This window comes from Pangasianodon hypophthalmus, chromosome 5 (assembly GCF_027358585.1).
Source record: "Pangasianodon hypophthalmus isolate fPanHyp1 chromosome 5, fPanHyp1.pri, whole genome shotgun sequence".
Classification (NCBI taxonomy): Eukaryota; Metazoa; Chordata; class Actinopteri; order Siluriformes; family Pangasiidae; genus Pangasianodon; species Pangasianodon hypophthalmus.
The window spans coordinates 29,240,465-29,257,411 of NC_069714.1; the positions used below are offsets into that span (position 1 = coordinate 29,240,465).

Genomic DNA, 16,947 nt, shown 5'->3' on the forward strand with positions numbered 1-16,947 from the left:
GTTTCCCATGAAATGTGAGACTCAGCTTTACAGCCTACTGTCAGAAATTCTGTTTTGATTCCAAAGAGCTTATAAATTAAATAATTTAATTAATTAACAAATTAATAGTTTCCTTGCGGGTGCTATAGATGGATTAAAGGATTTCTATCTTCCTAAAGGCACTGTGCTTAGAACGTTCTGTGAAAGGAAAGCACTGTTGTAACTGCGTAATTAATCTGAAAATAAAAAGATTAAAAACAGAAATTGGTTTTGTTATACATGAATGAATGAATGAATGAATGAATATGATCATTATGATGATTATAATGATAATGATGATAGTAGTAGTCATAATAGTAGCAGTAATAGTATTATTAGTAGCAGTAGTGTTAGTAGTAGTAGTTAATTGGATGATTAATGTGAAATAAAAATAATAATACATCTGAAATTTCCTTATTATCCTGGCGGAGAGTGATTCCCTACATCATTTGAGAGCTAGATTACAATTGATTAATATAGAAATATGTATCAGGGACTCCTTTGTTAGCCCTCTTCCTGTCGAAAGAAAGAAAGAAAGAAAGAAAGAGAGAAAAAGTTTCTTTTGCTCTGTTGAGGATCAGCGATGCTCTGACGCTCTAAACACAGCTGGATATTTCATCCTAGCAGCAAATAGACGGGTTAGAAGGTTAAAACAGTGAATATGTGAGTATTTGGTGTTGGGATGGTTGTAAATACGCCCCTGAGGCGGTTTGTTTATTTTCAATTATCTTTTTTTTTATTGTTGTTATCTGTTTACTTTGTCCTGGGATTTTTCTTTATCTGTACATCCCCCAAGAGCTACCACACACAGCCTCATCATAGTTAAATTCCTAAAAGTCCTAGTAGAGGGAATCGTTTAACTGTAAATAAATAATGAAACAGCAGAATATTCTCGCTCAGCCCTAACTCTATCACTAACAAGCTCACAAAACCTTCTCTGATTCCCCGCTGCTTTAATACTGCAGTCGCGGTCTGGGTCCACGAGGACTCGCTGCACTGCACAGTGTGACGTTTTCCCCCCGGTTTTACACACCTGCTTCAGCGTGGATAATTACATGCTGAATTTAATCAGATGCGTCAGAACAGGGAAAGCGTTAAAGTGTTCACCGCAGTGAGTGGCCTCATGAGATAAAAGATATGAGAACTGCTGAGGTGAAACTGTGACTTACAAAAACAAAATGAATCATAGTGACAAACGAAACTAAATCCCCAGAAGTCGCTGTACTGCAGCAACAATAACAGCACAAACCCACAGGCACTAAATTACAATATACAGAAGTATTATTAGGCTTTAGTTGTGTTTATAACAGCTCCATGATGTTTGGTAACTGAGTGAATAAATAAGTGCTAAGTGCTGCTATATGTTACATTTTTTAATTACGCAAAAGTAATATACATTTCCATCACCGTATGTACCCCTTATTTAACTGTACCAGACACGGCACTGTTGAATTCTCGACTACGATTGGTCAGAATGTGTTGATTCATTTTCATTTACAGTAATGCACTCATTCTTGTTACAGCTTGTAACAGCTTGTTCACATGTATGACAGAAGCTCAACGTAATCTAACACTAATAATACATTGCTTTTAGAAAATGCATTGTTGCAAATGCAATGAAAAACATATCATTGTTTAAATCTGTAAGGAGTCTCCAGTGTCAGTGTCAGTTTTCTATAAGTTTTCCGACATCTTCAGGAGAGAGGAGATTACGTTTCGCGGTTTCTCAGTATCATGACAAGCTGCGTGTTTTTTTGTCTTATTAACTTCAAGAGAGAAAAAAGAGCAGCTTCAGTAATTCCGGGTTGTAACTTAATCGAGAACAGGAACTAACTTATTCCACAAACATTCCACAACATGAAATGTAACTATAAATGGATAAAAAGTATGACATCTCATTCATTAATAAATAAAAATTATTATCGTCAGCAAATTGCTGTAGTATAAGAGAAATAAAAAACTTTGAGATGTGCTGTTATAAGAAAAAACTCAACTTCTTGTGGAACGTCAGTGAAAGAATTTATCACTTAATCAGTCGTTCCCTCATCAGCCTCTCGCTTTTTCTCTCTTTTGAACATAACAAAACAGAAAAACACAGCTTGTCATGTTACCGAGAAACTGCAAAGTGTAAATTCCTCTGTCCTGAAGATGTCGGAAAAGTTACAGCTTTACCTCTGACTGTTACAAAGCATTGACACTGGAGACTCCTTCCATAAATGTCTCCTTACAGAAAACTTCAGCACATCGATAAATTTTTAATCTGTTTATGTGGAGAGTCCAGTGTACATGTCCCTGTGAATGAGCTGTTACTATGGAAACGAGAACGAGTGCATTAACATAACTGTGATTTGCAGCTGCACTACTGTCAGAGCTGCTGTTATAGAGAATTAATCAACCCAATCAGAATTCAACAGTGATATAAAAAGTGTTACATAATGCCTTATAACTTCTCATGATCATTCGTACAGGCTTATACCAGTCTCACCTGCATCTGCATTTCATTCAGTAGATCTCCGAAGCTGTCGTTCATCCAGCTGGTTGAGAAAAGATCAGAAACTGTGCTTACTGTCTGAAGCAGGATATTCAGATTTTCTGTGGAGACAGAAAAGAGACAGAGAGTGCAAGAGAGGAAAAACAAGGGGAAAACAATCAGTGCTGACAAAAGTCCCAACAGGAATCATTACTGCCATCTAACTCAACTTCCACGGCAACTTAACAATGGAACAGAAAACAAACCATGTGTGAAAGAAGCCACTAAAGCAAACAGAGCTGCAGAAACATGGGCTGTACGGCACTCGCAGTTCTGTCCCTCCAGGAGTAACAAACATAATCAGTTATAAGGACATGACTAATCCCTAACACCACTTTGTCATTAATATGACTAATACAAGTCAGCTGTGAAATGGTAGAGCAAATGATGTCTAATAATCTGCTTATCAAATCAAATGAGAAAATTCTGCATTCTGAATAATTAAAAATCATTAAATATAGAAATACTGTATTTCCCTACTGTGAGATATGTATGTGATATTTTTAGCTTATAAAATAATTACAAATTCTGGAGTATTTTATACTTATGTAGGTATGTAACAGAAATAGGGCCATGGACTGATATTATAATGCGTTATGTAACCTGACATTATGAAGTCATTTTCTTTTTGTAAGAAATAAAACACTTGGGTTGGTCCAGTTATTTCCTAAAAAAAAAAGCACATCACAACGTGTTTTATTGCTTTTATACCACATCAATTTGCCAATGATTGCACATTTTTATAAACAACCTCACCAGACTCTCTTTATTTTCCCCTCTGTCTTGAAGTTAATAAGAATAAAACAAACTGTTGTATCATTTTTTTAAAAATCCTTTAAGGCTACAAATGTATGTACGTAATGAAATTTAACATGGAGATTTTTTTTCTTTTGGCCTCCTGGCTTATTATGGTGTATTTTGCAATGCTGGCCTTAAGCCTATTAATATAAAATTATACACACACTGTTTGAGATATATGAGGATTAGACAAAAGTGTGAAAGTAGATTTAGTCCATGGAGAAATCAGTGAGTCATTCACACAGTGCCCCGTGCTGATTGTGTTTTATGAGCTAAGCAAATTAGAATTATGCAGAGAAATGGTGTAGAGAAACAGAGCGAAATGTAAATGAGAAAATTTGTCTTGGACCATTACAACGTAATAAAAATCTGCTAAATAAGCCTGCGAGTGAGTTATAGCTAGCTTAATGTGAGTTTTTAAAGCAAAAAAGGTTTTAAAGTAAGAAAGGAAACTCAATATATACCTGGGGACTCATTGGCCAAACTTTCGAAGATCGTTCTGTTGAATGGACCGAATTGAAGGTCAGCTGGAAGGATTTTGGAGATGGATAACAGCACCATTTGCAATCTGAAAGAATGAAATGTGTTATTAACCCACCAAGGCTGCTTTTTTTTTCAGCAATTTCACGATAGACCCAATTATAGCATTGCATGTGCAGGTCTGTGTGCATACTATGCTCTAAAATTGTGTCAAGCCAAGATTGATTATGTCAATTTAGTTCCCTGAACCTGAATGAGTTCTCATTTCAGTCATGGATTTATGTAGCTTTTGAAGATCTAAGCAGTTATTCGGGGTAAATGCCAGCCAGGCAGAAAATATGAGAGGAGATTAATAAACCTGAAATATTCTCCCCTGTCTCACTGAAGCTTCATAACTAGTGCCAATGGCTTCAAAAGATGAAAGGAAAAGGAACTCACTTCTGAGCCCAGTTACTGGCGTTTGTCGCCAGCAGAGACCCGACGTTCATCTCGATGGCCCCCAGGATCGCAGTTGCCAGATCTGTCTCAGAGCTGCTGTTAGCCACAGCAAGCAAATTCTGAATGGTGGTCAGAATGTCAGCAGTCACGTTAGCACTCTGAGTTAGTGGGTCTTGACCTGACGACAGAACCATCAGCAGTGTCTTGACAGTATTTTCCAGGTCACTCATAATGCCACTTGAGATATTCATGTTGTCATTTGGCATCATCAGCAGGAGGCTTTGGACAGAGCTGGAAAGCATATTCATTCCGCCTGCTACATCCCCTGTGGTGATGGTATGGTTCAGAGCCAAGGCCACTGTCTCCATGAAGTTGAAAACGACATCAGGGTATTGCTGTTCCTTCACGGGTAGTTCTAATGACAGTGAAGATAGGATTGCTCGTACAGAGTCGAGCACGTATGGAAGCTGGACAGAGGAAGTATTTCCCATTAGGCCCTCACTGAGACTAGCAGATACCTGATCTGAAACAGTGGACAAGACAGAATATATTCCCATGGACATGGGATCTCCTGTTAGGTTTAGGTATTCCAGAAGTAACATGGTCATGTTCTGGGAGATTTGAGAGAAAGCAGGTCTGATCTCGGCGGTGTTTGAGACATTTGGAAGAGCTAAAACGAGAGCAGACGTAAGAGGTTGGAGGTCATGTTGCACTTCCACTGGGAGACTTGAGGTTATCTGGGTCAAGATCATGCTTAGTTCCATGTCACTATCAAAGGTGTAGTTAGAAGCAGAGAGATTGAACAAGATTTCAGTGGCCAAGGCACTGTTTAGAATGAAAGGGTATGCAATCTCCTTGATGGATTGACCATTTGGAAGAGTGGTCATACCAGAAACGGCAAAGCTGAGATCCAATGAATCAGCAATCTCATGACTTGACATCACCACTTTCTCTAGATCTGTTGGATATGACATGAGCAATGCAAACGCTTCCATCATCTGTGCTGAAATGTTGAAATACATCATTTCCTTAGGTGGTACAAGGGAGGCAAAGGCTTCAGTAGTTTGGTTTATCACCATCATGTAGGATCCAAAGTCAATCTGTGACATGGACATTAAGGATACAGAGCTGAGTATGTTTTGAAGGATGGATTGGTCCATGAGGCTGGTGCTAGACATCTGCTGCAGATTTTGTGACAGAATATCATTGATGGCTGTGAGGATTTCACTACGATTACCTTGGTGTGCCATGGTATATGATGCTGCAGAAGTGAGCTGATTAGCCATCTGTTCAACCCTCTGAGCTATGCTCAAAGATGACTGCTGGGAAAGCGTCCTTACCATCCCGACAATTCCGCCCAAGGTTTCTGCCAGCTGCATGTCATTCAGACCCCAGGCTTGACCGATGGTCTGTGTGATCATCTCTATAAACGTTTGCCCATTGCTTGGAAGTGTCAAGTAGGCTAGCGTTTCAAGGATTGTGTCAATAGTTCTGTCTTCAACCGAGCTTCCTGTGAAATCCCTGGTTACACCCTTCAGGAAGATACCCAGATCTGGGTTTGCAAAGAAAACATGCATGGTCTCCAACATTTCCTCAGGGCTGGGTGGGATGGAAAGAATATGAGATAAGTTTTGGTAGTTGATCTCCAGGAGGTCGAGAAAGTCATCCACAGGTTCTCTGGTCAGATTTAGCACCGGTCTTCTGGCGTTTTGGGTTGCTGACACAAGATCCCTTAGATTGTCTCCCAGAGCAAGTTTCATTTGGACTGGCTTGAGATAGGCATTGATGGGGGTGAACAGGTTGGTGGTGCTAGTAATATGTTGCAGTGCATACAAAGCATTGCCTGCAAGCCCAATAAAGAGGTCAGAGTAGCATGGTAGAGGGCTTGAGGCTGTCACTAATGGTCTTAGCGTCTCATACAACTTGGTGAGCATCTCTATGCCAAAATACATTCCAGTGTGTTCAGTAGTGTTGTACCAGCTGACCAGTTCACTCATTGCAGTCACGATGTTGCTTGTGTTCTCTACATATAGCAGTTGCTCCATTATGTCATAAATTATGGACCAGTTTCCAAGAAGTCTCATATCAATGATTTTACTTATCACCTCCTTTATGAGCATGTCATTGGACAAGCTGTTAGGCATGGTGAATAGGTCGCTACTCAGGAAACTATCTATTTGCTCGCTACTGAAGTTCATTGCAGTGAGTGCCACGTCCAGGGCGTGTATGACCATCTCAGGGCTCGCTGTTACATTCTGATTCCCCAGGGTGTATTCAATGGCTTTCTGCACTGCTAGGACGTAGGGACTCGAGCCTAATTTATTCAGCTGCAGCATAGCACTCTCCAAGGCCATTTGCACAAAGGATAGACTGGTCAAGAAAAAGAGAAAAAAGAAACGTTCAGTGAATGCTTTACAGCAACTGCGAGCATGAACTATGTATATTAGCCATGTTTATATAAGCATTATATATGTATACTGTAGTATAAGCATATAAAGTAATGATAAATATCAAGCAGTACAATATGACTAAATTATTAAATCTAAGTATTCTTTCCTTATAAGGAATTTGAACTGCTATAAAACATTATTAATTCATTTATATTATTTTTTTTACTAAGATACTGAGGTGAGACCTGCAAGGGTACATTTTCGAAACCTTTAGTGACCTATGAAAATCCTTCACATGGTCAGATTTTGACATTTACTACTTGCCTGAAGTGAAATATGTTTCTCTTTCGCATGTTTCTCAACCAGAAGAAAAGTTCTAGCATTTTAAAGATTTCATTTCAGCCTCGCTGAAAGAGCCCCTCTTCATTTATAACTTAATCTACTGATATAAAAACAACATTACTGCTAAATTATAAAGAATTATAAGTTTATGATTATGATGAGATCTCACTTTGATTGTCAGTATCATCCACATCAGTCTCTCATCACCTGAGGTTTTTAAAAACAATCCTTATCATCTCTTTATTCCACTGATCTCTTTTCATTCTAACACTAATGAGGAAATAATCAGTGATTCATTCACTCAGTTTTCTTCATTTCTTGTTATTAATGTCTTCTTTAAAACTTTTTAAAACTTTGTGAGCTGTCGTCCATACAGAGTGCGTAAATGCTCTTCTTTGTTTTGATGATGATGACGTGATGACGCAGGAGCATCACGGACATTTTGATTACAGACTGAAATGATTCGACTTATGTCAGTATTGCTACAGCATGTAACTATAACAAGAAAATCACGCTTAGCTAGCAAGGTTTAGGCAGACTGATTGTTTTTACTACTGTGTTTATTAAACTGTCTCATTACACAACGTGATCTTTGCAGACGCCAAGGCAACGTTAGAAAGCAACTAAAAACACTCTCATGCCATTTGGTGAAATATATTTTATGTTGCATAAAGTAAAGATGTCAGAGTATATTACTGGCAGAAAAACTCAATAAACTTTTTTGACCTATTTGGCTATTTCCAAGAATTCAGCCACAGCGATTTCGGGACCAGCTCACATTTAAGGTACACCATGTACCCCATTATGTAATTATGCACTCATGTAATTATCCAATTATCTAATTATGTACCTTTTGAGAGTGCATGAAGGTACATGCATATTGAAGGTTTGCTCCTGTCAGTTTTGCAGGTGAAAGACACAAACTAAGGATGTACACTTGAGGCTCTCATTCCAGTGACAATCATTAGTGCAGTTTAGTACCAGTTCTATTATCATTGACTTGGAGAATTTCTCCTGTGGTCAGTGATCTATGTTTATCGCATAATGCTTCTGCAGTTTGACTTGATCGATTTGCCAAGATGCCCATAATGTGATTGTTCTCACCACTAAGTTTATTACTGGAATGTGTACAGAAAGTAAAATCAATACAAGTGCAGAGAAACACAGATAACTAAAATAAATAAATAAATAAACAAACAAACAGAAATCACTTTATCTGTTCAGGCCAGTTTTGGGGTGAGGAATCAAATTAAATGCAATGCACAATGTACTTGATGCTTTGAAATCTGGGGCTGATAACTGCATGTTTCTCGGCAAATTCTAATAATATATTCCCATTATCTGTTTCTCTACAATGGCACGCTGCTCATTTAATAGGCATGCACTTTCTCCTGCCCTTTCCTTAAGTGGAGTTTATTGGTAAAAATAAAAAATATATATTATTTTGTAGAAGAGGGGTCTGTTTCACTGGTAATGAGGACAGGACATACTGTTTTGTTTTGGGTTTTTTCTTATTATTTCCCCAGAAGGTCAAAAAAAAAGCATTATGTTCCAGTGGTTCTTTTAAATCCCTTTATACCACAGTGCTGTTGAATTTGCACTTCTCATTGTTCACGAGGTGTTGATTAATTATCTTTATATGACAGCGGGTCCGATTGCTCTGTTCTGATTGGTTAGAAGGTCTGCGTTGTTTTCATATAGCAGTACAGAAAGTTCCGGCTATAACATGAACAACAGGTTTATATTAATGCACTCGTTCAATACATTATTGTTTCTATAGTAACAGCTCAGAGGGACTTGTACGTCGGATGCTCCAAATAATCTAAGAATAATAATAAAGGATATAAAAATGGGTTATTAACAAAGTAATTCTTAGAATCGTTGATGTGGTGAAGTATTTTTTTTTAGGAAACATTTATGGAAGGAGTCTCAGTTGTAAGCACTCTCAGTCTCGGTTATACTTTCCATTTTTACTGTTTTTTTGGTAAAATGACAAGCTGCACTTTATTTGTGTTTGTGTGTGTGTCTGTGTGTGTGTGTGTGTGTGTGTGTGTGTGTGTATGACAGACAGAGAGAGAGAGACGGAGGCTGGTGAGGGAATGACTTTCTATTACAGCTCTAACGTAAGTGCAAACAGGAACTAACTCATCTCTCGGACGTCTCACGACATTACATTTAACTATAAACCATAAAAATATGCGACATGTCCTTCATTAATAAATTAAACATTGTAATCATTGGCAAATCGCTGTGGTATAAGCAGAATAACACTCCAGACCCTGCTGTTATATGTGTGTTATTCCTTACACAGCTTGCTGATAAACAATCGGTCATTTACGTATGGAATGAGTCTCCAGTGTCAGTGCTTTGTAGATGTCAGTAACTTTTTCTAACATCTTCATTAGAAGTGACACGATACCACTTTTTCATTTCCGATACTGAAGCCTTTAGTATATTGTAGCTTTAAATGGTTAAAAAGTATAACCTGAATGGCATTCGCTAATAAATTAAACATTGTAATCATTGTAATCATTGTAAAAATTGCTGTGGTATAAGAGGAATAAAACACTTCAGGGCATGCTTTTATAGGAAAATAACCAACTTCTGGGTGGCAACAGTAACTCCACTTCATCACACCACTCTGTCACTGATTATTTTCCTATAACAACTCGACTCTGTGTGTTTTATTCCTTACTTATTACACTGTTAGCCGGGATTTAGAAACACATATACACTGTTTTATCATTTTATCACCTCTGTAGCTGGGATTGCAGGCTGCTCCAGTCCGATTGATTTCTCTCTGCTGAGAGAGACAGGTTGAAGTGCTCCATGAGGCTTTGTGACAGATGTTGCATGGTCAGAGACTCGTTAAGACTGGCTGAATAAAACGCCTCCAGAGAGCTCACAATCTCCGCAACTGTGGCATCCACCCACTGAGGATCCACACCCTGTGTATAACACATACGGCAATTATAATCCAAACCAGTGCAAAATGACTTGAGGGAAAGAGTGAAAAATGGAGTAAATATGTGTATACAGTGCAACCTAGTGGCCACACACTAATATTACACTAAAATGATCATCTTGTAGTTAGGATGACTGTTTAATACCTGCACAAAGTGTTGTCATAGTGGTTACTACACACACACACACACACACACACACACACACACACACACACACACATACATATATACATATATACATTCCACCGCACTGTTGAATTCTCAAGTCTGATTAATTTCCTTATTCACGGGTTTATATTAATGCGCTCATTCTAATACATTATCGTTTCTATGGTAACAGCTCATCCACAGGAACTTGTAATCTAAGACTAATAATAAACCGATCTCAAAAATGTGCTGCTATTTAACAGATGTGGTAAATATTTCTGTAAGGAGATATTTATGTAGCATGTTTGGAAGGAGTCTCCAGTGTCAGCACACGTTCTCAGACAGAGGAGTTTACACTTTTTTGCGGTTTCTCAGTCACATGACTAGCTGCGTTTTTATTTTTTTGTCTTAATAACTTAAAAGAAAGAAAAAAGTGAGAATGAGAAAAAAGGGAACTAGTGAGAACAGGAGTTAACTTGTTCCTTAAATGTAACCCTAAACAGATAAAAATATGATGTGTCTTTCTTTAATACATTCAAATGTGTAATCATTGAGGAAATTGCTGTGGTATAAGAGGAAATAAACACTTCAGGATGTGCTGTTATAGGAAAATAATCAACTTGGCGGTGGTAACAGTAACTCTGCTTCATCACACCACTCTACTGTTGATTATTTTCCTGTAACAGCATGACACAGTGTGTTTTATTCCTTACACAAAGCTACGTTTTTTTAGACTGTATATAGACTGTATATATTGATCTGCGTAGAGCTACATGACAACCATGTAACTGATATAAACCTACAGAAATATTTATAAAGGCTTTTTCCAACATGTATCTGCAGTCAAAAGGGCAGATTCATGAGTTTTTTTTTTTTTTGTTTTTGTTTTGTTTTTTAAAAATTGCAATACCAGAGTCATGTGACAGATCTTTGTGCAGATAAATCTGTGTTATGACACAGGAACCTCTTGATAAATGACTTTGCAGGTCAGTAAACCCCTGGAATGTGAAAGTTGCATAAAGGTGGGAATCCCTCAACACTGGCTGTGATGTCAGAGTTATATATTATTCCCTGTACTTTAACTAAAATAAGTTTGATTTCACAGTTTAGCTTAAAAAAACCGATGACAATATCATAACACCACAATGACAGAGAAATGACAGAGTAATTTTTTTTCTGGCCGTTGAATAAAGTAAGTTTCTTTTTTTTTCCTGCATCGTGCAACTGTCCTAAACTGCGTAAATTTTGCATATGACAAGGATATTGCTTTATTTTGTTCAGTTTGTTCATTTTCTGGAAGATTTTTTTTTTATTATTATTTTAGACATAATGGTTCATCCTAAACGTTTTTCATAATGGTGTTCCTACACTTGAACAATCTATTTTTATATATATATATATATATAAGTGATATTTAGGAATAAAAAAAAAATGTGAAAATTTAAGCAATAAAAACAACTAAAGAAGATTTTTTTAAATAATCCATACATGAAATTATTTATATTTATGTCATTGTTATGATACACTGTAATTGTCTCTGGTTGATGTTCGACATGTCATGATGTCGCCGTAACGCGTCTCAGATGCACCAGAAGTGCACTGTGTTACAAATTCAGTTGTCATGACATGTGACAAAGTGAGGCTGTAAAGTGTCATAACAACTTTATGTCACTTGGATGAGTTCTTATGTCAATTTGACATCGAAATGAAAATCTGGAGTCAATTTAACAAAGGGTTTTGGCCTGATGTTGGCTAGCCACTCGCCTCCATATTACCAAAGCTACATAAACATATTTTTAGAATAACTTAGGTCACCTAAAACAACGCTAAAACACACGACTGTCCTGAGACATACGTGACCTCTGGTCATCCTATTCATAGTCAAATATGCAAATGTATAGTGTGAAAAATGTCACTGATTCCTCCACATGTGTGTGTGTGTGTGTGTGTGTGTGGTGTGTGTGTAAGGCTCACTGTTGTATTATGGACTGCTGGCTGATAATCAGAGGTGTGGTAAATGTCGAGTAGTGGGAGGAGATGATCGTTACACCAGACTGTAAACACACTTCCGTTCAGCTCTGCTGCCTCAGCGACCTGCTCCCAGAGATGACCCACTGTGGTGCAATTCAGCATTTCACTGCTCACAGGAGCCTGCAGGGGTCACCACATCATCATCATCATCATCATCATTATCATCATCATCATCAACATCATCATCATCGTGGTTTGGAGAATAACAAGCCCTTCTTTCATGTCATTTGGTTCTTGGTCTACATCATGTGCTTTAGTTTCTCTTCTAGTCCCTTCTCTATCCCCTGTCTGTATATTGGTGTGTTACCTGATTGTGTTCACCTGTTCCGTGTTTGGTCCTTGATTACTATATTTTGTCGATTTATCCCCTCTCACAATGGCCAAAGTACCATTGTGAAGTCTTATCGTGCTTTGTATTCACTTTAAGCCACTGCTAAGTTTACAGCAGCTCTGACAGTAGCGCAGCTGCAAATCGCAGGTTTATATTAATGCGCTTGTTCTAATACGTTATCGTCTCTATAGTAACAGCTCATTCACAGGGACTTGTGTAATCTAAATGTAATAATAAACAGATTGAAAATGGCTTGTTTTTATGGTGACATTTTCTGTGAAAGGACGTTTCTGATACAAGAAAGTCTAAGAATGTTGCGTTTCTCAATAACATCCTACAATTTTTGTCTCATTAGGATAAAGTGACGGAATGACTGTTTATAGCTGCTGTGTAAGTAATAACGGGAACTAGCTTCATTTTTATGTTGCTGTAGTATACAGTATAAGGAATAAAAAAAACTTCAGGACATGCTTTCATAGGAAACCAATCGTCTTCCGGGTGGCAGCAGTAACATCGCTTCACCACACCACTCTGTCATGATCACTTTCTTATAACAGCATGACACGGAGTGTTTTCTATTTTATCTATTCTTAAGTGTAACTACAGCAAATGTGGCTATAAAGTGTCGGTATAGAAACTCCAGGTCAGAACTGACAGCACATGTGGACTGAATGTTCTGCTGTAAAGAACATCACTAATGATTTTAGCATCCAGACAAATTGTACCAACTCAAAGGTCTGGGTCTAGACAGCGTGCCTGTACAACTCAAGCAACAAAGTAATAAACCAGGTAATAAGGCACTGATTAATGTAACATCACTGATAAATAAATTTAATTTTTTTTAAGTTGAGCAGCTACTACGTTTGGAAGCCTACCAGATATAATGGCTGGCGAGCTTCTGCACACTCCTGTACAGTATACCGAAGGACTAAGATTACTAAAGTTCATGTTTTAAATTCTTTACAGATGTATATGTCATGTTTTTAAAGCCTTCTTTCTAACCTGGAGCGTCGCTTCTACAGTGGACTGAAAAGCCTGTAGCAGGGCATCAGTGATGAGAGAAACATTGCTGGAGTCCACAACAGCAAAAACATCTGGAAACACACCTGAGAGACTGGAGAAGAGCTCTGATGGAAGAAAAAACAAGATTTCTGTTCAAACAGTTAACTTCCTTAACCGACGTTATTTAACTACATGAACAAACCGTGAATGTTGAATTATAAACAAAATAACACAAAAATCACAGCAAATTTTCAACATTAAGGAACATGCTATCACTGAATTGTTGCTAATTTTACACCTCAGCACTGTTGAATTCTGGATTCTGATTGGTCAGAAGGTGTTGATTTTATTTCTATAAAAGCAAATCACAGGTTTATATCAATCTGCTCGTTCTAATATGTTCTCAGTTATATGTTTCTATAGTAACGACTCACTCACTTCAGAGACTTGTACAGCGGACGCTCCACTTAAACCAAAAAACATTTAGTTATTTAATGAAGATAAACATCTAATCATTAATGTGGGGGAGTTTTCTGTAAAGAGATGTTTATTTATCATTTATGGAAGGAGTCTCCAGTGTGAGCGCTTTGTAACAGTCAGAGGTAAAGCCGTAACGCTGTAAAGTTTTCCAACAGAGCTGCAAATTTTTTGTCTTATTGAGGGCAAGAGAGAGATAAAAAGAGAGGCTGATGAGGGAATGAGTGTTTATAGCTGCTATAACGTAAGAGAGAACAGGAACTAACTTGTTTCACAGACTTTCCATAATATTAAATGCAACTATAAATGGATAAAAAGTGTATATTCTTTAATAATTTTTTAAAAATGTTAGCATTGGTAAATTGCTGTAGTGTTAGAGGAATAAAACACTTTGGATTGTGCTGGTTTTAGGAAAATAATCAACACACCACCACACCACCCTGTGTTGATTATTTTCCTCTACCAGCACCACACTCAGTGTTTTATTATTAGTTTACCTATTTTCAGTCAGGGTTTGAATAAACATTAGTCAATACAGGTGTATTTTATTAACATTTAAAAAAGCTTCAATTAATGTGTTAACTTACTCTGTGACTTTGTTTGTTTATGTCTTTGTTGTGTTGTGTTCGTGACAGGTCTCTTATCTTACCGGTTTGAGCTTGCATGCTTTGCACCAGGGATGCCGTGACATTCCTGATGATATCTAGGACAAAAGGAAGAGTGTCCTTTGCGGGAGTGGCCATCAGGTTTGACAAGAGAGCAGTCGTCACATTTTCCAGCCTGTTGCGTAAACACAACATGGACAGCTGAGTTATACGCACACAGAGACTAAAAGAATTATTAATTAAGAAGTATTAATAGTTTACCTCTGAAAGGTGAGCTGGTCAGGTGTCCCTGAGAAGATCTGGATGAGTATTGGGACAAATTTGGTTAAAGCGTGAGCAGATTCAGGGGTCAAACCCATTCCCTGGTTGTCCATGAGGAATGGGAGAATGAAATCCAGGAAACCGGCAAGCTGTGGCACAAAATAATGAGTTAAAATGAAAAAAAATTGTGTATATCCTGTAAATAAATACTGTATTATACTGTGTTTTGCGCCATAGCACTCTCGAAGGCTCAATTCTGATTGGTCAGAAGGTGTTTATCACACCACCCTGTTGTTTATTATTTTCCTATAACAGCATCCCCCCAATTTTTATAATTCATTAAATATCATCATACTGCATACAAGGGTTTTAGAATTTTTCAGAGTTTAGGTGATATATTTCATGGTGAATCTGCCAACAAAAATATTTCGTTAACCCACATGTGATGGAATTACATGGACATGAGATCTCAGTGACTCACTGCCTGTAATGTTGTCTGACAACATTGTGAACCGCGTGACCATGACTCAACACATTTCTGCTCACTGTAAAGGCCTCACCTGTTGTGTAACATTATCGAGGTTGTCAATATTTAGTTCTGCTGCTGTGCTGGCCCACAAACTCGAGTTTCCTGAGTGAAATGAATGTAAGAATTGTGATAAGGATTAAATCATATCAAGAGCAAATAACAAATAGAGCATATTCAAATAGGATGTTGAATTTAAAATAAATAAATAAATATTTTGCAAAAAGTTTGCATTTTCTTTTGGTTACTGGATTAAAAAAGAAAAAAGAAAAAGAAAGTAAGAAAAGAAAGTGTATCTATTTTAGGTAAAATATGCCTAATTGATCTACCATGAAATAAACAAATAAACGAACAAAACAAACAAATAAATAAATGATAAATAATAATATTTCCAAGAGATTCAATGTGAATTGTGGGTGTATTCTGTAAAATGACAGCGACCCAAAAGATAAAAATGAACAATAAATAATTTGCAAAAAACTTGATTCAAATGTCAAATTCATTTGTCTGTTTGTTTTGTTTGTTTATTATTTAAATTTTTTTTTATTTTCATTTCATTTTGTATAACAACCTAAAAGCTTCTCAGAGGATATGAACGAGGTTAGAGGCCATTATAAAGAAAAATGTTGGACGTAAAATTTATTAGAGAATTTATTTTTCTATTTGAGGGTAGAATTTTTTTAACATTTACATACCATTTGACCATTTTGGTATTTGTGATAATAAATAAATAAATAAATAAATAAATAATCTGAGTGAAACCTAATGTCTAAACTTTAATAATGTGGTTTTATTCTTCAACGTGACAACAAAAGGCAAAATCAACTAAATTATTTTGGAAGAAAAATTCAGTGTAAATATTTATCTATCTATTTGTTTGCTTATTTATTAATTTGTTTGTTTGTTTGTTTGTTTGTCAGGACCATCTCAATCTTGAGATAGAAGGCAGAAGGAGGTTGCAAACTATTGAACTGATGCTGTTTTTATTATTTTGTTTGTTTGTTTGTTTGTTTGTTACTATTTGGGACCATTTTGGTATTTGCGATAATAAAGGAACATCTGCATGAAACCTAACACACTCCATTTTCACTGCACTATTCATATTGTCCTAAGGGTGTGCAAACTTTTGCACTCTGCTGTATTTTATTATGAGTAACAGAACTGAGCATTTACAGGTTTATAGTGAAAGAACATGCCTTGCGTGAGGTTTAGAATATAGTTTGTGATGTTCAGTATCGAGGATATGTAGGTGTTGTCTGTGATGTTGGAAGGCAGAGAATTCTGGATTTCCTCTGTCATCGCCACAATGCTGAAACAGAAATATATTTCATTAAATTATAAAATTAAACATAAATTTAATTAAACTTAAATGTAGTAATGTTGCATTCACATCTTGCTAAATATATTGTACACAAATTCTGCTGTCATTATTAGAAAACGTTTTAAAACATTTTTCTAATTTTTGTCAAATAATAACACGTAACTTTAACCTTGCATCATAAGACTGACATAAACATGTCATAAACATGTCATTAAAGATGTCATGAGCTTGTAATGACAGCTAATGCCCAGCGATACACTCTATGTCGAATAGATCACTGTCCA

At 36.8% G+C, this 16,947-nt stretch overlaps 1 protein-coding gene across 2 annotated transcripts in view; it reads right to left on the reverse strand.

The window, feature by feature from the left end:
• abca12 (ATP-binding cassette, sub-family A (ABC1), member 12) overlaps nucleotides 1-16,947 on the reverse strand; it is a 125,125-nt gene that overhangs the window by 54,804 nt on the left and 53,374 nt on the right. For both annotated transcript variants that reach the window (XM_034304457.2, XM_053234053.1), the window contains 10 exons: nucleotides 16,539-16,651; nucleotides 15,377-15,447; nucleotides 14,817-14,965; nucleotides 14,600-14,730; nucleotides 13,474-13,598; nucleotides 12,084-12,260; nucleotides 9,751-9,944; nucleotides 4,265-6,634; nucleotides 3,811-3,914; nucleotides 2,504-2,610 (listed from right to left, as the gene is read on the reverse strand). In XM_034304457.2, the coding sequence (XP_034160348.2) occupies nucleotides 2,504-2,610; nucleotides 3,811-3,914; nucleotides 4,265-6,634; nucleotides 9,751-9,944; nucleotides 12,084-12,260; nucleotides 13,474-13,598; nucleotides 14,600-14,730; nucleotides 14,817-14,965; nucleotides 15,377-15,447; nucleotides 16,539-16,651 (3,541 nt within the window). The remainder of the gene's footprint in view (nucleotides 1-2,503; nucleotides 2,611-3,810; nucleotides 3,915-4,264; nucleotides 6,635-9,750; nucleotides 9,945-12,083; nucleotides 12,261-13,473; nucleotides 13,599-14,599; nucleotides 14,731-14,816; nucleotides 14,966-15,376; nucleotides 15,448-16,538; nucleotides 16,652-16,947) is intronic.